This window comes from Salvelinus sp. IW2-2015, linkage group LG3, assembly GCF_002910315.2.
Source record: "Salvelinus sp. IW2-2015 linkage group LG3, ASM291031v2, whole genome shotgun sequence".
NCBI classification, from domain to species: Eukaryota; Metazoa; Chordata; class Actinopteri; order Salmoniformes; family Salmonidae; genus Salvelinus; species Salvelinus sp. IW2-2015.
Genome location: NC_036840.1, coordinates 8,424,908 through 8,446,392, shown reverse-complemented (window position 1 = coordinate 8,446,392; position 21,485 = coordinate 8,424,908). Strand labels below are relative to the sequence as shown.

Here is a 21,485-nt window from a genome sequence, read left to right as displayed (position 1 = left end):
TAAAACTCGTCTTTCAACCACTCCACAAATTTCTTGTTAACAAACTATAGTTTTGGCAAGTCGGTTAGAACATCTACTTTGTGCATGACACAAGTCATTTTTCCAACAATTGTTTACAGACAGATTATTTCACTTATAATTCACTGTATCACAATTCCATTGGGTCAGAAGTTTACATACACTAAGTTGACTGCCTTTTAAATAGCTTGGAAAATTCCAGAACATGGCATGGATTTAGAAGCTTCCGATAGGCTAATTGACATCATTTGAGTCAATTGGAGGTGTACCTGTGGATGTATTTCAAGGCCTACCTTCAAACTCAGTGCCTCTTTACTTGACATCATGGGAAAATCAAAAGAAATCAGCCAGGACCTCAGGAAAAAAAATGGTAGTCCTCCACAAGTCTGGTTCATCCTTGGGAGCAATTTCCAAATGCCTGAAGGTACCACGTTCATTTGTACAAACAATATTACGCAAGTATTAACACCATGGGACCAAGCAGCCGTCATACCACTCAGGAAGGAGACGCGGTCTGGCTCCTAGAGATGAACGTACTTTGGTGTGAAAAGTGCAAAACATCCCAGAACAACAGCAAAGGACCTTAAGATACTGGAGGAAACGGGTACAAAAGTATCTATATCCACAGTAAAACGAGTCCTATATCGACATAACCTGAAAGGCCGCTCAGCAAGGAAGAAGCCACTGCTCCAAAACCGTTTGCAACTGCACATGTGGACAAAGATCATACTTTTTGGAGAAATTTCTTCTGCTCGGATGAAACAAAAATAGAACTGTTTGGCCATAATGACCATCGTTATGTTTGGAGGAAAAAGGGGGAGGCTTGCAAGCTGAAAACACCACAACAGCACATTGTTGTGGGGGTTCTTTGCTGCAGGAGGGACTGGTGCATTTCACAAAATAGATGGCATCATGAGGAAGGACAATTATGTGGATATATTGAAGCAACATCTCAAGATATCAGTCAGGAAGTTAAAGCTTGGTCGCAAATGGGTCTTCCAAATGGACAATGACCCCAAGCATACTTCCAAAGTTGTGGCAAAATGGCTTAAGGACAACAAAGTCAAGGTATTGGAGTGGCCATCACAAAGCCCTGACCTCAATCCTATAGAACATTTGTAGGCAGATTTGAAAAGCATGTGTGAGAAAGGAGTCCTACAAACCTGACTCAGTTATACCAGCTCTGTCAGGAGGAATGGGCCAAAATTCACCCAACTTATTGTGGGAAGCTTGTGGGAGGCTACCCAAAACGTTTGACCCAAGTTAAGCAATTTAAAGGCAATGCTACCAAATACTCATTGAGTGTATGTAAACTTCTGACCCGCTGGGAATGTGATAAAGGAAATAAAAGCTGAAATAAATCATTCTCTCTACTATTATTCTGACATTTCACATTCTTAAAATTAAGTGGTCATCCTAACTGACCTAAGACAGGGAATTTTTACTAGGATTAAATGTCAGGAATTGTTAAAAACTGAGTTTAAATGTATTTGGCTAAGGTGTATGTAAACTTCCGACTTCAACTGTATGTGCGCCACGTCATTGCTCTCTTGATTAATCTCGCCCGGGCGCCCGTGTAGGTGTGTTTTGCATCCGCTGGAAGTTGATTGCCTTCTATTTGGAACCGCGCTGCCTCCCGGGTTTGAGCCAGGTGCACTTTTCTAAGCCCACTGCCTTCCCAATGAGACATTTTTGGAAAATTCTAACATTTCGTTTATCGAAAAGAGATGCACCATGCTGCCTTGTCGACAAAATGACAGAGCAGATTACTGTTCCATTTGGGAAGGGCGCTCCTCCCTCCCCGCTGTCGCCCAATGATGTAAGGGGCCATATACCGGTGCCTTGCCAGTTTATAATAATAGAATACACCCTTTCTCTGCTGTGGCCACTGAGCCGTTGGGCCCGCCCTGCGACATCATTGGATAACGGCCTCTTGCTAGCTCAAATACGAAAGGCTGAAGCTCATTGGCAAGAACTTGCATTGCCAGGAGGCTGGCCCATGTAGGGGGAAATATAGGGAAGTGGTGCAACACAGCTTCAAGAAAAGTCACTTTCAATCTAGGGATTTCGTGTCTAATTGATGTAAAAAAGTAATTATTCTCATAGATTATGCATGTATGAACTAGAGCGTTGGGCCAGTAACCGGAAGGTTGCTGGATCAAATCCCCGAGCTGACAAAGTAAAAACCTGTCCTTCTGCCCCTGAGCAAGGCAGTTAACCCACTGTTCCCCGGGTGCCGAAGACTTGGATGTAAATTAAGGCAGCCCCCCCCGCACCTCTGATTCAGAGGGGTTGGATTAAATGTGAAATACACATTTCAGTTGAATATATTCAGTTGGACAACTGACTAGGTATCCCCCTTTCCCTTTCCATTGAATACATCCAGCCCAAAGTGGGAGGTTTAAAAATAATTTCACCAAAGTACAGGAGCATCTCTTTAAGTAAATATATTCCTWTGGAGAAGTTCTACACGTTTTATGGAGATGGAGACCTTCCACTATATACACTACATGACCAAAAGTATGTGGACACCTGCTTGTCAAACATCTCATTCCAAATCATGGGTGTTAATGTGGAGTAGGTCCCTCCCCTTTGCTGCTATAACAGCCTCTCCACTCTTCTGGGAAGGCTTTCCACTAGATGTTGGACCATTGCTGCGGGGACATAGTACCCTCCAAGCTTATTATCAAGCTGGAGGCCCTGGGTCTCAACCCCGCCCTGTGCAATTGGGTCCTGGACTTTCTGATGGGTCGCCCCCATGGTGAAGGTAGGAAATAACATCTCCACTTCGCTGACCCTCAACACTGGAGCCCCACAAGGGTGCATGCTCAGCCCCCTCCTGTACTCCCTGTTCACCCATGACTGTGTGGCCATGCATGCCTCCAACTCAATCATCAAATTTCAGACAACAGTAGTGGGCTTGATGACCAACAAAAACGAGACAGCCTACAGGGAGGCACCTCGGAGTGTGGTGTCAGGAAAACAACCTCTCACTCAACATCAACAAAACAAAGGAGATGATTGTGGACTTCAGGAAACAGCAGAGGGAGCACCCCCCTATCCACATCAAAGGGACAGCAGTGGAGAAGGTGGAAAGTGTTAAGTTCCTCGGCGTACACATCACAGACAAACAGCACCTCTTCAACCTCAGGAGGCTGAAGAAATTTGGCTTGTCACCCAAAAACCTGACACACTTTAACAGATGCACAATCGAGAGCATCCTGTCAGGCTGTATCACAGCCTGGTATGGCAACTGTACTGCCCTCAACCGCAAGGCTCTCCAGAGGGTGGTGCGGTCTGCACAACGCATCACCGGGGGGCAAACTACCTGCCCTCCATGACACCTACATGACCCGATGTCACAGGAAGGCCAAAAAGATCATCAAGGACATCAACCACCCGAGCCACTGCCTGTTCACACCGTTACCATGCATAAGGCAAGGTCAGTACAGGTGCATCAAAGCTGGGACTGAGAGACTAAAAAACAGCTTCTATCTCAAGGCCATCAGAGATCACTAGTCACTTTAAACAATGGCACTTTAAATAATGCCACTTTAATAATGTTTACATATCTTACATTACTCATATCATATGTACAGTATATACTGTATTTTATACCATGTATTGCACCATGCCTATGCCGCTCGGCCATTGTTCATCCAGATATTTCGCTACACTCGCATTAACATCTGCTAACCATGTGTATGTGAACAATAACATTTCATTTGATTTGTTGAAAGTCACTGAGCTCTTCAGTAAGGCTATTCTACTGCCAATGTTTGTCTATGGAGATTGCTTGGCTGCGTGCTCGATTTGATACACCTGTCAGCAACGGGTGTGGCTGAAATAGCCGAATCCACCTATTTGAAGGGGTGTCCACATACAGGTTCAGTTCTCTCACACCTTTTCCCTGCGTCAGCTGAAAATGATTTTTAGTTCAACATGTTATATTTTTCTCCTGTTACGTCACAAACATGTTACATTTCTCCTACATTGCCTACCTACATTTTGTAGTTGTGTGTGTTTGAGGGGTGTTTTTCTGGGGCATGGGCTCAGGGAGACTGTGGAGGGGGCAGAGAGTTTGATTGAAAGCCAAGAGATTGAAGCTACAGATACAACCCACAAGCACTAGCAGTCAGATCACCACCACCCCTGACATCTGGGAAGAGCTGAAGCAGCTGAGAAAAATGGTGCACAACCCGGGAACCATCGTGGTGAAGATGAGGAACATGGAAGCCAGACTGGAGAGGAAGAATGCAGGTACAGTGCATTTGAAAAGTAATCAGACCCCTTGACTTTTTACACATTTTGTTATGTTACAACCTTATTTTAAAAGTGATTTTCTTTCATCAATCTACAGACAATACCCCATAATGACAAAGCAAAAACAGTTTTTTTTGAATTTTTTGCAAATGTATAAATAATAAAACATTTGAAATTTCACATTTACACAACTATTCAGACGCTTTACTCAGTATTTTGTTGAAGCACCTTTGGCAGCGATTACAGCCTTGAGTCTTCTTGGGTATGATGCTACAACCTTGGCACACCTGTATTTGGGGCGTTTCTCCCATTCTTCTCTGCAGTTCCTCTCAAGCTCTGTCAGGTTGGATGGGGAGCGTCGCTGCACAGCTATTTTCAGGTCTCTCCAGAGATGTTCGAGTCCGGGCTCTGGCTGGGCCACTCAAGAACATTCAGAGACTTGTCCAGAAGCCACTCCTGCGTTGTTTTGGCTGTGTGCTTAGGGTCATTGTCCTGTTGGAAGTTGAACCTTCGCCCCAGTTTGAGGTCCTGAGCACTCTAGAGCAGGTTTTTATCAAGGATCTCTCTGTACTTTGCTCCATTCATCTTTCCCTCTATCCTGACATGACGCTTGGCATCCAGGCCAAAGAGTTTCATTTTTGTTTCATCAGACCAGACAATCTTGTTTCTCATGGTCTGAGAGTCCTTTAGGTGCCTTTTGACAAACTACAAGTGGGCTGTCATGGGCCTTTTACTGAGGAGTGCCTTCCGTCTGGCCACTCTACCATAAAGGCCTGATTGGTGGAGTGCTGCAGAGATGGTTGTCCGTCTGGAAAGTTCTCCCATCTTSACAGAGGAACTCTTGAGCTCTGTCAGAGTGACCATCGGGTTCTTGGTCACCCTGACCAAGGCCCTTCTCCCCCGATTGCTCAGTTTGMCCGGGTGGCCAGCTCTGGGTAGAGTCTTGGTTCTAAACATCTTCCATTTAAGGATGATGGAGACCACTGTGTTCTTGTTGACCTTCAATGCTGCAGAAATGTTTTGGTATCCTTCCCCAGATCTGTGCCTGGACACAATCCTGTCTCGGAGCTCTACAGACAATTACTTCAACTTCATGGCTTGGTTTTTTCTCTGACGTGCACTGTCAACTGTGGGACCTTATGTAGACAGGCATATGCCTTTCCAAATCATGTCCAATCATTTGAATTTACCACAGGTGGACTCCAATGAAGTTGTAGAAACATCTCCAGGATGATCAATGGAAACAGAATGCACCTGAGCTCAATTTTGCGTGTCATAGCAAAGGGTCTGAATACTTATGTAAATAAGGGATTTCAATGTTTTATTTAATCAATTTTAGAATAATTTCCGAATGCACTGTATGTGTAAATATGGAATTTGTTTCATTATGATATTGGTTCAGTGGAGGACAACAGCTTTTGAGTGTTTATTTGAATTGTATTTTTATTCCATCCATTGGTGCCAGATTGAGTGCCAGTTAGAGGGAGGTAGGGGAGCTGAAAACTGATAATACAGGTAAAGGACTGACCGATACAGATCCCTGTGTGTTTGTTGAATGTGTAACCTGTTAGGTATTTTAATGTCTACTTGCTAAATGTTTGTCTACTACAGTCTTTTATTGTAAATTGTAAAGTGTTACGTCTGTAGTGTATGTTTTGTTGTGTTTATGGGACCACAGGAAGATTAACTGTTGTTACGAGGAACCAAATAAAGATACAGATCTCACTGGGGACAGACGTCAGTTTAATGTCTAGTTGTGATTTACATTTGGTTGAGTTYTCAAGTAATGTGAATTTATCGTGAAATCAATCAAAAAAATTCACCATGTCATTGGATTTAGGTGAAAATTTGGCTGAAAAAAAGACATTTCCTTACGTAGATTATTTTTTCCAAATACAATCAGTTTTCCACGTTAATTCAACGTCATCACATTGATTTGTTTGGTTGAAATGACGTGGAAACAACAATATTGATTCAACCAGTTTTTGCTCAGTGGGATATAGGCTACTGTATGTGTAGGCCTACGGATGTTCATTTGGTTCACTGCGGATGTTCATTTYGTTCGCTATGAGTTTGGTTCAACAGTTTTGAGCATTGTTTTTTTCTCCATAATTCCAGCCATGGGGGTCAGAGTAAGTGCCAGTGAGGAGGTATAGGAGCTGAAGACTGAAAATTCAGGTAATGTGCATTCTGTATAAGATTGGAAGTTAATTTGGTTCATTATTATATCGGTTCGTGAAAGATCTGTGGCTCTATTCAATCTGTATTGCTGAAGCCTTACAGATTGCGCTAAAAGAAACGTAAAGATAATTTCCGTTTGAGCCGGCAAATGCAGTCTCCGCTAATGTGAGAACATTGCCTTTCAATCACCCTGTAGCGCTGAACTTCCGCGATACGGATTGAATAAAGAGGAATTGAACGGCTTTTGAGAATTCCTGACCATAATTCCAGCCATGAGTGCCATACTGAATGCCAGTGAGGAGGAGCTGAAGAGAAAGAATGCAGGTTCAAGTCAGTTGGCCAAAAACTGTTTCTCATTTGTTTTTTATAGGCAGTTTATTTTATTGGGTATTTCTCATATTATTTTTTAGTTTGTTTCCTTTCATATTATTTTTGCCCTGGACACCAGCGTGACAGGCAGTGAGTGGCAACAGGTAATTAAACTATGTAAAAAAAACATTATACTTAAGGTAGGTTTAACAAATGTTAAGTTTACTAATGTATCCTTTCCGGCAATCAAAGCATTGGAGGCCAGACTGTCAGTGAGAGGGAGGTGGGAGAGTTGGAGAGAGAGAAGGCAGGTATAACCGATACAGAAAATAAGTTGTTTTCCAGTCCAAAGGGCTGCACTTGTTTGTAACCCGAGGAGTTTGGGTGGCTGTTGGAGAACGTTTTTTTGTTTAGCTTCTTAGCAGAATAATGTTGGCTTTCATGGGCTTTCAATAATAAGTGCCAATACTGACACCACACTTCTACAGAGAAGTCTTCACCAACATCAGCAAGGCCTACAACCCAACTACAGGTAGCCTACTAACCACACAAATCAACACACACTGAATCCAGCATTACCAACAGTTTCTCTAGCCCTGTATATACCTGCTGTAAACATGCGTCCTGATCTTGTCTTTTTACACTTTTAAGATTTGATCACAGTCACATCACAATGCGTCTTTTAATCGTCTACACTTGTTTAAAAATGTGGGCACAATCAGAATGTGGACAACATCAGTACAAAGGCCGCATGTTAGAACCAGGTGTAAACAGGGCTTCTGAGAAACGGACAATGCTGATCCCTCCCTCTCCTCTGATGCAGGTATCTTCACACCGCCAGAAAGAGGGAGTCTAGTACATCAGATTCACTGCAATGGATTACCTCACATCGCCGTTCATCTTTACCACAATGACAAAAGTGTTCTGCTAAATGACCAATACGGTACCCATGGAGATCTTCTGTACTTGTCTAATGCATTGACTCTGCTGGAGGAGGGGGATGCGATCTACAGTACATGTGTCTCCCCTCAGGCTGGGTGCTCTTTTATCATTCTGATAACTACAACACCTTCAGTGGCTTCCTGCTCTTCCCTATGTGAAGGGAGCACTGTAAATAATGTCATGATTTTTGACGTGAACAGTTCTGATGAATCAATAAGGAGCATCACTAAAAAAAAGCCAGACAATTTTTTAGTTTAATTATTTTTTCAACATTCTTTGTAATTTAGCAGACGCTCTTAGGGTTAAGTGCCTTGCTCACGGGCACATTAACAGATTTTTCACCTATTCGGCTCTGGGCTTCAAACCAGCGACCATTCGGTAACTGGCCCAATGCTCATAACCACTAGGCTACTTGCCACCCTCAGTCATTCACAGTTTACCATCATTGGCGTAAAGTGTCTCCATCACAGGAGGTTGGTGGAACCTTAACTGGGGAGGACAAGCTCGTGGTAATGGTTGGAGCAGAATCAATGGAGTGGTATCAAATACATTGTTTCCATGTGTTTGATACCATTCCATTTACTCCATTCCAGCTGTTATTATGAGCCGTCCTCCCCTCAGCAGCCTCCACTGGTCCATTACTGTACATCTGCTTTTCTTCGAATTTCTGACAGTCAGAATTGCAGAGGCGCAAACCAAAAAACAATTTTAAACCTCAACAGAAATGGAGACAGTATTTTTTGTTACCATTCCCTTCGTATGTTTGACACCGAGAGCTGCGGCAACACTTTGTTTTGAACCCACAACCTCTAAGCTTCGAGGTAGACATTGAACCACCACCATCACATTGTTTAAGCCTTCTCTTTTGTATGTTTGACAATGAGAGTTGCGGAAACGTACACAATAGCTGAGTAGATGAGGTTCGAAGCTAGAACCTCTTGGTCTCACGGCAGTAACTGAACCACTACACCACCACCTTCATCACATTTGAGACCATACTCTGTATGTTTGACATCGAGTTGCTGAAACGTACACAACAGTATACGAAATTAAGTTTCAACCTACAACCTCTTGGTCTGAAGGATAGGATATAACCATTGAGCCAGCAGCTCATTCACATTTTTCACTCTTTGTATATTTGACAGAGAATTGAGGAAACACCACAAGCATACGTTTAAATTTGAGCCCAAAACCMCTTGGTCAAATGGCTGTGATTAAAAGTACATTTTTAAAGTCATATAAAGCTGTTACATTTCTATGTTGGACGTCATAAGAAAGTGTGCTGGTGAGTCCTGACCCCTCTTTCACCAGAAACCAAATCCACATGTGAACTAGTGTTGTGTACGTAGGGCTCGATTCAGTCCGTATCACGGACGTTGCGTGACTGAAATGTAAAGGMSATTTCCSAATGAGRTGACATATGCAGCGTTTACCATGAATGCAGTCTCCATGAACGCGTAAACATTGCCTTTAAATGTATATCACACGGTAGCGTGGATCTTCAGCGCTACGGATTGAATCGGGCCCTTAGTATCAGGCCTGTAGTATCATGATTATGGATGGTGTTGATGGCCATTTCTATACAATGCTGACCACAGTGGTTTTGGGCTTAGTAGTGACTTAATGGGATCATTTCATAACAAAACACATTCTACAGATCCCTTTCTATTTACAGACAAAAGTTTGGTGATTTCTTCTCTCAAAAACATAAATAAATAGATGTCCTATTAAGAGAAGTGACAAKTCCTCCCTCAGTTRGAMGACATGACCACAGACTTTAGATTTGACTCCCCYTTTGAAAACATAAGGAAACCTAAGCATGACTTCCTTGGTAAGTTCTGCTCKMAGGCACCGAATCTCCAGAGTTCCAGGATGTTTCTGGTTGGCTCCACTCCTCCAGAAAAAGAGGGTTGGGGATAGACATGAATGACATTCCTCTGTACTGTACATTTTATTGACAGGCAGGAAGGCGATGGTTAACAATCCAGACTGAGCATCCATGAATGTCACAGGACAGTACCAAGAACCAAATTCCATTAGTCTTTTCTTGTTCAGTGGGTCTCTCCGTTCATTTGCTTTTTTGACCTGAGGGTCTCCCTTATTTATAAAGCATCTCAGAGTAGGAATGTTGATCTAGGTTCAGGTCCTCCCTGTCCATGTAAGTCTTATTCAATGAGCTCTAAAAGACTAAACGGATCTGAGATAAGCACTACAACTGGGACGCTTTATGAATACAGGCCCTTGTCTCAGCCTTGCCAAAGTATTGTGACCTCTCAGTCCAGACTCCAGACTGTCTGCATTGAGTCTGTGTGTCTGAGTGTGCAGGATCCTGTAGGTCAGTCAGTGTGCCACCCAGGCCTCAGCTGCAGCAAGGGTGCTCYGTGACCAGGAGGCTGTCATAGCCGTATGTCTCCAGCAGGTGGAGCAGGAAGAGCCTGTCTCCGTGAGGGTCTAGCCCCATGGCCCTCACACTCTCCTGGGTTAGGATGGGCTCAGGTCTCCCTGCCACCTCACTCAGCGTCTGGAAGATACGGTTATTCTGCTCCAGGAAAAACCTACAACGGTAGGGAAAAAATGAGAAATACTTATTTTTTAAAACAATGTTTTCGTGGACATTTTATTTTGTTTATATATAGAAATAAACTGCTTAAGTGTAAAAAAATATATATATATATAATTTTGAAGGGTTCTTTATAAACGCCAGTTGTAGACTGGATCCTGGTGTAATATACTGACAGAATGAAGTGGTCCTCTTCACTGGACACACAGTCTCCATTCTCCTCCTGAGAATATAACAGCATCTGCCTTGAAACACCATGTTATCATTATTATCATCACCTCTGTATCGACTACAAGACGATAACATGAACAACATTCTCCCCCTCAGGTTGTTTTGCAGACTGTAATGTACCTCTGTTCAGTGAGTTTGCGGTACTTCTCTCGGTCTGCAGCGCTGAGCCGTAGTAAAGGCTCAGATCTCTCTGGTCGTCCTCACATTCTGGTTATCTACATTAGACGTCGTACAGGTCCGCTTCTCCTCAAAGATCTTCTCTGTGGTGCCTACACACACACACACACACACACACACACCACACACACACACACACACACACACACACACACACACACACACACACACACACACACACACACACACACACACACACACACACACACACGCGCCCCTCAGTTGTATTGAAAAAGTCTCAAGTGTATTCCGCTCTGTCTCTCATAGATGTGAAAGAAATAGACCGGTTGTAGAAGTGATAGCAAGACCTACAATGCATCCACCATATTGCTTTCACCCATCTTCAGTTTTCAGAACAGTGCAGATGAATGGAAGGGGATGTTTAAGACTATGTAGATGGCCTATTTCCTGACTCAGACCTCAGATGCTACGTAGGACAGTTCCGTATCCAGGGTATCGATGTCTGCCACGTTGACATAGAAGAAGGGGCGGAACTCTGGCACGGCCACGCCCACCCCCGGGATGGACACGTTGGCCAGGCAACAGCAGCAGTACACTAGGGAGGACAGGAAATAGAGAAAGTTAATGAAAATGTATATAAAAGTGTATGTTTAAGAGTACATAGGTGAGTAGCATTGTGTTCTTTTGAGCGCGAAGAAAACAAACGCAACTGAGAAGTTACTGTGTGTGTCTGTGTCTGTGTCTGTGCTTGCGTCCATATCAGTGGACGCAAGCACAACAATGTCTGTGCGTGTGCATAGTGTGTTAGTGCTCCCCCTCACCTCTATAACAGACCACGCCCACAGGTGGAGGAGAGAAGATGAGGATACGTCTCCTCAGCAGAGCTAACTTCCACAGGACCATGATCTGCTCCCCAAAGAACTGGATGAACTGAGACATGCAGCCAGCTGGGTGGGTGATCTGGAGGGAGGAGGAGAGCTACTGTCATCGTCATCATCATCACCACCACCACCATCAATACTAGCAGCACAACAACACACACACAGTATCCCACCACCTGAAATACCATTTCATATTTGCGTAATAGTAAACCACACCCTCTCACCTTCATCTCAGGGTGCATACAGTGGTTGAGTGCTGCTCCCCAGGGACTGCCAGGACATGCAGTAACCACACTCTCCCCATCGGGGGGCAGCACTGATCTCTTATCCTCAAAGAACGCCTCCAGAGGAGAATACTGGCCAGGAGTTTTCAACTGGAGCCTGGATCAGACACACACACACACATGTACGCACACACACAAATTGAAAGTAATACAGGCAATGTAAGCAGAATGCATGCAGGTAATWATATTCGAGCAAGGGCCTGAGATGGACAGGAAAAGACAGGCAGACAGAAAGAATGAGACTGGGATTGGGATTCACATCAGGGGGCTCTAATATCACCTCTGAAGGGTTAATCCCAAAATATGGTCCATTTAACCCAAGATTAATCAGTGGTAATCCAAGATTTGGGTTCATTTGTAGCTATCTAATGTAAAGTCATTGTGTATCTGTCTGGGAATGGGTCTGTTTATGTGTCTGGGGGAAGATTACCATAGTGGGGTCTCTCCTTGTCACCCTATAATAACAGAGTAGGTAGAAGTTGCTCCTAAACACTGATACAGGAACAGTTGTTTCCATCCCCCCCTAATGATAAATTATTGGGAGTATGGTAATCTGATCCTAGATCTGTTGTTAGGGGCAACTTCCACTTCGAGCTATGCTAACATCGTCAGCATTCTCTCTTCAACTCTACTAAGGGTTGACATCTAAATTGCAATCTGTGTTTATAACATTGACAACTGAAAATGTGAGTTATGCATGCAGAGTAGGCCTCATGTTAGGATTCATCCTGGCCTATCAATGCAACAGTAGTGTCCTTGAAATAACAGATGAGCATGCTACTCACACTAAAAATGATGGGCTAAAAACAACCCAATGTTGGTTATTTGGTGAGCCAGAGCTGGTTAAATAATGGACGGAACATATGTTGGGTTATTTTGACCCAGCCAGTTGGGTTGCATGAATAGACCAACAAATTGGGATTACCCAAATATGGGTTAATTTAACCATCAATTGGTTATTTTTTCTCTATGCTAGGTTGACCTAGCAGCTGGGTCTTTTTTAATGTAATCCTTTGGTTATTTTCAGGATGCGTGGTTTATTAGGGGCGTGGCTTTCAGATACCTCTTATTGGCCACCCATGAGGGTAAATGTCAGTCCTGTTCATCATGTTAAGTTTACTTACTGCAAATAAAAATATTCCTTTTTATTAAAGATGCCCTATGCAGAAATCGCTCTGCCATTTTCTGGTTGCTAAAATTCTAATAGTTCGCTTAATTTCAGTTTCTGTGACAAAACAAGCAAGTATAGTGTAGAGAATCATTGTACCATCTAAACCAGGGCTTCCAAAACTCGGTCCTGGGGTCCCCCAGGGTGAACATTCTGGTTTTTGCCCTAGCACTATATAGCTGATTCAAATAATCAAAGCTTGATGAGTTGGTATAATAAGGTATACCACCTTATTGGATCCCATAGGCTTTTAGTGAACTCATACACTTCTGTAAGCAGCTACAAAAATGCCAATGTTTAACCATAACATGTGATAACTATGCAACAGAAGAGATGAATAGGAATTACATTTACACTCGTGGGTGGCTAAAAAGAGGAAGTGAGAGGAAGAGCAAAAAAGAGAAAGGGCTATCTGGAAACTACATTATGTCTGTGTCCAAAATGACACCCTATTACCTAATTAGTACAATACTTTTGACCAGAGGGTGCCAGCACAACTTTTGACTCTGGTCAAAAGTAGTGCACTATATAGGGAATAGGGTGCCAATTTCAGACTCAGCCTATCTTGTTGAGCAGGATATGTGACAGATTGCAGTGTGACACCTCTCTCACACACCATGTTTAATGCATGAGATAATTATAAACACRAGGGAGACGACTGTGACTTGAGGGAAGATAAAGAAAGACTGGCATGAGAGAGGATACAGAGAGTGACAGAAAGTGAGAGAGAGTTAAAGAGAGAATGGGGGATATAGAGTACAAGAAACAGAGAAAGAGAGATCCAGAGACAGACTGGGAGAGGGGGAGAGAGGGCAGAGGGTGAGTGAAAGAGAGAGTACAAAGAGAGAGATCCAGTGACAGAAAAAGAGAGAGTGAGGGGAAAGAGCAGCGAKCAAAAAAAGAGAGAAAGACAGAGAACAAAAAACAGAGATAATTTATATTATCGATAGATAACATAACTTAAACAGGTTCTACCTGACTTGGTGTTCCAGGAAGCTCATGTATCGGTACAGCAGGGTGTAAGAGGTTGACAGGATACCCACAGACTTCATTCTTGCCCCCCTCTCCACCACACTATCCACCACCATGTTGGCAAAGCARGCCAGGCCAAAGTACCCGCCCTTACGGAAGTATCTGRGGGGGCCAGAGAGAGGACCATGAGTTGAGCCAAGGGAACATACTGCCCTGCCAGTTGGCCGATTTTTCTGCTGACCATCAGTTCTCAAGTTTTGCTGTCCTGTCAAGGAGGCACAGGGGGTGCATCTAAATGTTCAGTCTAAAAAAGGTCTTCCTCGCCTTCACTTGTATGCTTTCCTTCATCAGCTTTGCTATTAAATAACAGGGCAGAAGGCTGATGCCTGGTAGCGTTCCCCCATTTCAAATTAGTTTAAACAAAGGACACGAGGACAGGAAGCCTATTAGACTACTGAGATGCATCCAGGATAGGATACAAAGAAAGGATGCCACTTTATACTATTGATATGCACTCAGGATAGGTTAAAAKAATTAAGGATTCAAGTTTATATGATTGAGATGCAGCCGGGTGTACTTACATAAAGTCACTGGAGACTCTGTGGGAGCCGCTGGCCATAGCCTTGAACTCTACTCCCTCCAGGTTCATGTCCCCTGGCAGACACCACTCTAACATGTTACCTAAACAGTAAACACACGCACACACACATAAACAGGAGTGAAATTAGGCAATACTGTAGCTATGGTTACCACAACAACTGTCCTAAAATGTGAAAGTTTTCACAAATGTGCAAACCTGCATGTAGATCAACCAACCAACCATAGGCCTCAAACTATTTGGAATAGGCCATCATTACCAAATGAAGTCAATGCCCTCATTGATTAAAGTAATTCAATCTGCAGTGAAATCCACAGGCTGACTCCCTCTCTCTCCTACTCACTCATTAAGAATGTATAGTCCCAGACAGTCTCAAGACTACATACATAACAACTCATTGGTTGTAAAGCCGGTGGTCAGACATTATCAATAGATGTGTATATCTAGCCTACTATGGCTTATACCTCTCTGATATTCCCGAGGTGAATGACAGGAGTTGCCTTTAGGGTGTGGTCATAGAGAATTCACACATCCCCTGTGACTTTGGGGTTCCTGAGTAAAAATATAGAGGTCTTTGTGTTGAAGAGCATCCTCAAGGCGAATACCACATTATGACCATTGCAGCCAATGGTTGGGGACATCAATTATCTGGCCTAGTTCAAATGAATCCATCCCAAGCTCTCTGATGCAATTTCTGCTAATAATAACCAGTATGCCTATAATGAACAATAAAATCATTATTATATGCATGGATGCTATAGGCCTATAGATGTTACAAATTGATGGGTGTGACCATGCAGCTGCTTCTCTAGGCGGCAGCACAGCACGAAAAAAGATCCCTCACCTGATCTTGTATCAAATGTCACCACAAACACGGCCACGATCGGATCCTTTTCCTCCCATTTCACCATGTTATCGGGCGGCACCTCTCCTTGTCCTGAGGCCGGGGTATGGTCATCCTTGTCGGGACACTGAGCATCCCATTCCGCAGGGATGGGTATCGTGCTCCTGGATGAGAGGGATGTGTCTATGCTAGAGACCGCTGATGTTAAAAACCCAGGACCCCCCGGACTGGTGCTCCACCCTATCCCCGGCGCAGTGCATCCCAACGCCCGACTATTGGCAGGGCTCGGRCCCTTGACGTCCTTCTCCTGTTCTGGTGTGGGAACAGGCTTCTCCGCCGGAGGAACCTCCTCCCAGTCCAGTAGCGGTGCCCGGTCGGACTTCTCCACCATTGCGGCTCAGCTATCGGCGACCCCGGGCTTGACTCTGTGACGAAGGGATGCAGGAGAACAGAATCGTGTACAGACACGGAGCGGAGAGCCCATTCGTAATGCATTAGCTACGCGTTGGTTGAAATAAATCCATACTCACAATTGCAAATGTTAAATTGATTGATTCCGTTGAAACACAAGCTGTCTAATTTGTGTATCATAGCCTGCTCCTTTTGCATAGGGCCATCCAATGATGTACATCCACTTAGGTATAATAAGAGTGTACATCAATTATTCTTCCGTTCTTTTGGAGTGCGTTCAAGATTCCACAATATTATACGTGCTATTGGCAGCTCCTCATGAAAAACGATTTGAAACGTTGGCATCTCGAATACAGCTCATTGTAGATCTCTAGTTCCCGAATCAACGCACATTCAATATAGTATTTTTCTATCGAAACTCACAACTAAATACTAAGGGGACAATTTTCTATTAAACACATCGTATTTATCGTTTCTTGCAATTGTGTTTGAACTATTTAACATTTCAAAATATTTGTCTGACGTTGAACGTACGGACAATGAAACCGGAATACCATTAATGACGTGTTCCTGCGACACGTCACTGAATTCCAACAGCTACGGAAGCGGTGCCGTGTCGCGATCTACAACGTCGTTGATCAAGGGTTCAGTGTCTTCAGAATGGGTACGTTTTTAAAATATATTTTTAATCTCTTTGAGAACTATAATAGGAATTCGCACGGTTGTGTTTTATGTAGAAATTCAGGCTATTCTGCCAGCTCCTGCTACGCACCATGCAACTGGGCCACTTGCTATGTAACATAAATAGATAGCTAACAAACATACACGTATTAATAATTGTTGTCTCGCGTACAGCTACTCTGTTATTAAGTTGATGACGCTATTAAATTCCTCTAAGGTGTCTGAGTCATTAATTGTAGTCGTGGTTCGTAAATACTGACAGTCTAGCCATACATTCTAGCTAACGTTAGCTGTACTGCTAACTCCCTGTGCCAACATGCTGAGTACTTGTAGTCCAGCTAACGTTACAGCGTCAAATAGCCCAATAATTAGTTGACTAACGTTAATCAGTAGTTATCTATTCGACTAGCTTTTTAATGGTAAAAAGCAGAATGTGACATCGTCCAGCAATGGGTCTGGACCTTTTATAGCACAGACAGAACAGGAAATAGCCAAAGACACTAGCTAGCTAATATAGTCATTAGCTAGTGTGCTTACCCCTGCTGGTTCAGGCCCTGGTTCAACTGTTCCCCTCAATCGCTACAGTAGCATTACTAACGTTAGCACTAGCTCTGGAAAACGTTATTGTTCTGTGTGAATTTCGGGCAGACTAGACGCTGTGCTGCGTATTGCTGCAGTTCGGAGTGCGGATTGCACATTTTGTAAACTCAGACAAAAAAGGTGAAGGGGGAAATCTTAAATTGCACCACCATCTAACCCTGCACCTATACACTATCCCCAACCCCCCCCCCCCCCAAAACACCACACCATCCAACTACTTTGGCCCTAAACGATCTGACACCAGGCCCTTCCCTCAAAACTTCAGAGGTTCTACACTAAAATCTCTCACCCCAAAATATGTATCTGCAGCTGCAACTACCAAGTCTATAAACTTACTAAAACCCATTCTCTCTCTGGTTCTCTCTCCTAGTCTCCCAATCGAATCGCTCACTCTAGGGCTATCATCTACTCCCTTCACTGCCTCAGCATAGGAAACTTTCTGCCCCACTGGCAATCTCAACCTGTCTCACAGGGCAATTGGGATCCACAGCTGCATGGGTGCTCCCACAGTTGACACGCAGTGCTTTCTCTTTCCCAAATGTACACTCCCTCAGACACTTATCTCACATCATGGGATCACCCTTATACTCACTGCTGCAACATGTCTGAATCCTTGGCACCTGAAGCACCGTAGCGGGTTCAGAACATAGGCCCTCACAGAATAGCAAACCTGACCTTATCAGGTATAAATTCTGTGTCAAAGCTCAACAAGACAGGCGGGGTATTCTCAGTCTCGCCGGGGTATTCTCAGTCTCACCTTTGCCTCCGGGTCTACGTCTCACCAAACGGCCGGCGTCTCAAACGCCAGGATATTATTTTTCATTTGGTCCACCTCTACACTCAACGCTACCCCACTGATCACTTCTTTGAGCGGTCCCTGCTCCGGAGAGAAAAGCACAGGTTGAACCCCAAGACGAGTCACACGCGCTTCCGCTGACTACCTCATGAAGCTGGTTGAGAGAATGCGAAGTGTGCAAAGCTGTCAAGGCAAAGGGTGGCTACTTTGTAGAATCCCAAATATAAAATATATGTTAATTTGTTCACTTTTTTTTTTGTTTGTTTGTTACTACATGAGTCCATATGTGTTATTTCGTGGTTTTGATGTTTTCACCATTATTCTACAATGTAGGAAATGGTAAAAAATAAAGAAAAACCCTTGAATGAGTAGGTGTGTCCAAACMTTTGACTGGTACTGTACGTCCTGCCACCTGCATCCCTTCTGGAAACTGGGGGAGCGTCAAAGACGTCATTATCTCAACTGTTCGGCACAGTCCCGTTGTGAGTACTCTGGAATACCCTTCTCTCCATATGGTTTTTAGCGGGTTCGCTTCACCCACGGCTGGCCGTGTGATCTACAATTCCGACACTGTATAAGAAACATCAATCATCGCTTCCTAAATTCTTTTCTGAACATATGGCCCTTATCTTTCATATCAGCGAGAAATAATATTTTAAATAAAGATACACTTATGGTGTGTGCCTCGAGTTGACGAGAAKTACACTTCCACCCCAGTTACGCTTACACTCAGGTTTTCGGAGCGCTAGATTGATAATTAACACAGGTGGTTACCTCTGTCTTATGTCTGTCTATCGTAAACAAGCGCTGTAACATGTTAATGTAGGGTTACTGTTCCCACACGGCCAGAAAGATGCGTAACTTTCCAAAACCTGACAGCATGTTAACATTTTGACCAAGCGTCAGAGCTCTTGACAAAAGTCAGCCGGGAAGAAGATACCTTCATCGATAGGTGCTAAATGTAGTTATTGTCTGTCTAACTCCTCTCATGTCCATGTGCTGTAGGTGGGTGGTTTTCCAGTCTCTTCTCTGGCCTGTTTGGCACCAGAGAGATGAGGATCCTGATCCTGGGGTTGGACGGAGCCGGTAAAACTACCATCCTGTACCGCCTGCAGGTCGGAGAGGTGGTCACCACCATTCCAAGTACGTAACTCTTTTCTTTCTACTTCGAAACATTGCTCACGCAATATCTGTTGCCCAGGTGCATGCATGGAAAATCAATTCATGTTAGTGTGCTCCCCAATGAGTTGAATTGGTCTTCCCACGTGTTTGTAGGCAATGTAAAAGAGAGAGCCGGTTAAAGTGCATTCTTTTCTTTGCCATGTGTGCTCAAGGTTTTTAAATCTCTGCCATTGTGCTGATTGTGTTGTACAGCAATCGGCTTCAACGTGGAGACGGTTACYTACAAAAACCTGAAGTTCCAGGTGTGGGATCTTGGTGGACAGACGAGTATTAGGTAACTATATGAATATCACAACAAGTGTTTCCTGTTTATCAAATGTTACTAGTCACATGCACCGAATACAACAGGTGTAGTAGACCTTATAGTACTTACGAGCCCCCTAACCAACAATGCAGTTTCAAAAAAATATGGATAAGAATAAGAGATTAAAAGTAACAAGTAATTAGAGCCGCAGTAAAATAACAATAGTGAGACTATATACAGGGGGGGAACCGGTTAGTTGAGGTAGTATGTACATGTAGGTAGTTATTAAAGTGACTATGTGTAGATGACAACAGAGAGTAGTAGTGGTGTATACACACATAGACATTGTTGAATTTTAAAAGGTAGACCGAAGCTTCCTCAAGACAGCACAACTTTCCATACATTATTGTGCCATACCTCTTTACAATTTAGAGGGTTTGGCCTACTTGACTCTGCCCTTCGCTCTCCCTCTAACCTTCGTGTCTCTCCTTAAAACCCTTGTATCTCTCTCCCAGGCCATACTGGCGTTGTTACTACTCCAACACGGATGCTGTCATCTACGTGGTGGACAGCAGTGACAGAGACAGGATGGGCATCTCTAAGTCTGAGCTTGTCGCCATGCTGGAGGTAGGTCATGTGGATAGGCCTGCATTCATAAGAGTGCAGGTATAATGACCATTGTTTGAGGTGCTCTGGAGGGTAAATAGTAATGCTCAATGTATTTTCTCCATATGACTGACTATCTCTCTCGCTCCCTGTGTTTGTCTCTTCAGGAAGAYGAGTTGAAGAAAGCCATCCTGGTGGTGTTCGCTAACAAGCAGGACATGGCGCAGGCCATGACCCCGGCTGAGGTGGCCAACTCCCTGGGCCTCCCCGCCCTCAAAGACCGGAAGTGGCAGATRTTCAAGACCTCCGCCACCAAGGGCACGGGCCTGGACGAGGCCATGGAGTGGTGAGGGTTTGCTTTTGGTTGACATTATAGTCATGTAGCAGCTTTATTTTTTTTGTTGCTTTTAACAACGATTTTATTATACTTGCATTTAACCTCACTGAGTTCTCATTGTCTAGAACAGGCTGTCAACCGCACAGTGGGTGAAATAATAACCACATAGCATATTAATAGGTAGAATAGAGGTGTCCTGTCCTTGTGTCACCCCCCCTTCTCAATAAACCCACAGTTGACATTGCGCAACACCATGTCATAATATTATTCAACAATGTTTGCTCTCTCTCCCTCTCTCCATAGGCTGGTAGAAGCCCTGAAGAGCAGGCAGTAAAGAGCCCCCACACCTCTTGTTCTCTGTAAATACTCCTGACCTCCTGTATAAAATACTTCCTGATTGGACCGCTCAGGAGGACCAGTGACTGTACTCCTTCCAGGGGCACGTTCAGTACGCAAACGTTGTAGATAGAAATATCATGAATAGAGCTGACGTGATTTCTTACTCTACGTGTCACACGTGTTTGTTCTACACAACACATTTCTATATGAAGGTTCCACAACGTTGTGCCCTGCTGAAAACAGCCCTGAAGCCTTCACCATGCCTTCCTGTCTGGGATAGAGAGGCTGCAATATGGTATACTACCTGGTCCCAAAATAATGTTATCACCCCAGCCCATAGCCCCGGTGTTTGCAGATCTGAAGGGAACCAGATAATGTGGTGATGGCTTCACACGTAATTAAATGATATAGTATCTGTTGTGGAGCTTCTGACATTTTTGGTGAACCCTTCCAGCTCCTTCTGACCTGTAAACACCCAAGGGAAAGGGGCTAGGGGGGTTGGTGTTGGCTCAGGCTCAATTCTCAGTGGTAAAGAACTGACTGGCCCCTTCAAGGAAGAGGACCTGAGCGATGACAGACTGACCTATGGCGATGTTACTGCAGCTGGTGCTGTTTTTGTATTGTYCTACTCATGCTGAATCATGTCTTTTTTTTTCTCCTTTTCTAAAACTTCTGTTGGGTGTGTAATTAAAAAGTTTGAGGTTGTTAGTTTAGGCCTTTTCATTGGAATGCTCAAACTTTAATAATCAGATTGTGTAAATGCCACTAGCCAGTTGTTSAACACTAACCGCTTAATTTGTATGCTACAACTTTTATTGCATATTTATAGGAGCTTGTACAGCCAAGACAACCCACAATAAAACTGATTTCACACTGAGTATAGAAACCTTTGTCGTCAAA

The 21,485-nt window shown here is 43.8% G+C and overlaps 1 protein-coding gene and 1 pseudogene across 1 annotated transcript; one reads left to right on the top strand and one right to left on the bottom strand.

Moving 5' to 3' along the window:
- Positions 1 to 7,434: 7,434 nt before the first annotated feature.
- Positions 7,435 to 16,273, bottom strand: LOC111950157 (DENN domain-containing protein 11-like; annotated as a pseudogene).
- An 81-nt stretch (positions 16,274 to 16,354) lies between these two features.
- On the top strand, positions 16,355 to 21,462 carry LOC111950147 (ADP-ribosylation factor-like protein 1). Its single transcript, XM_023967551.2, has 6 exons — positions 16,355 to 16,464; positions 18,883 to 19,020; positions 19,252 to 19,333; positions 19,819 to 19,930; positions 20,077 to 20,255; positions 20,550 to 21,462. Exons 1-6 carry the CDS (start codon positions 16,461 to 16,463, stop codon positions 20,578 to 20,580), a joined length of 546 nt encoding a protein of 181 aa, XP_023823319.1. The 5' UTR covers positions 16,355 to 16,460; the 3' UTR covers positions 20,581 to 21,462.
- The last annotated feature ends 23 nt before the right edge of the window (positions 21,463 to 21,485 follow it).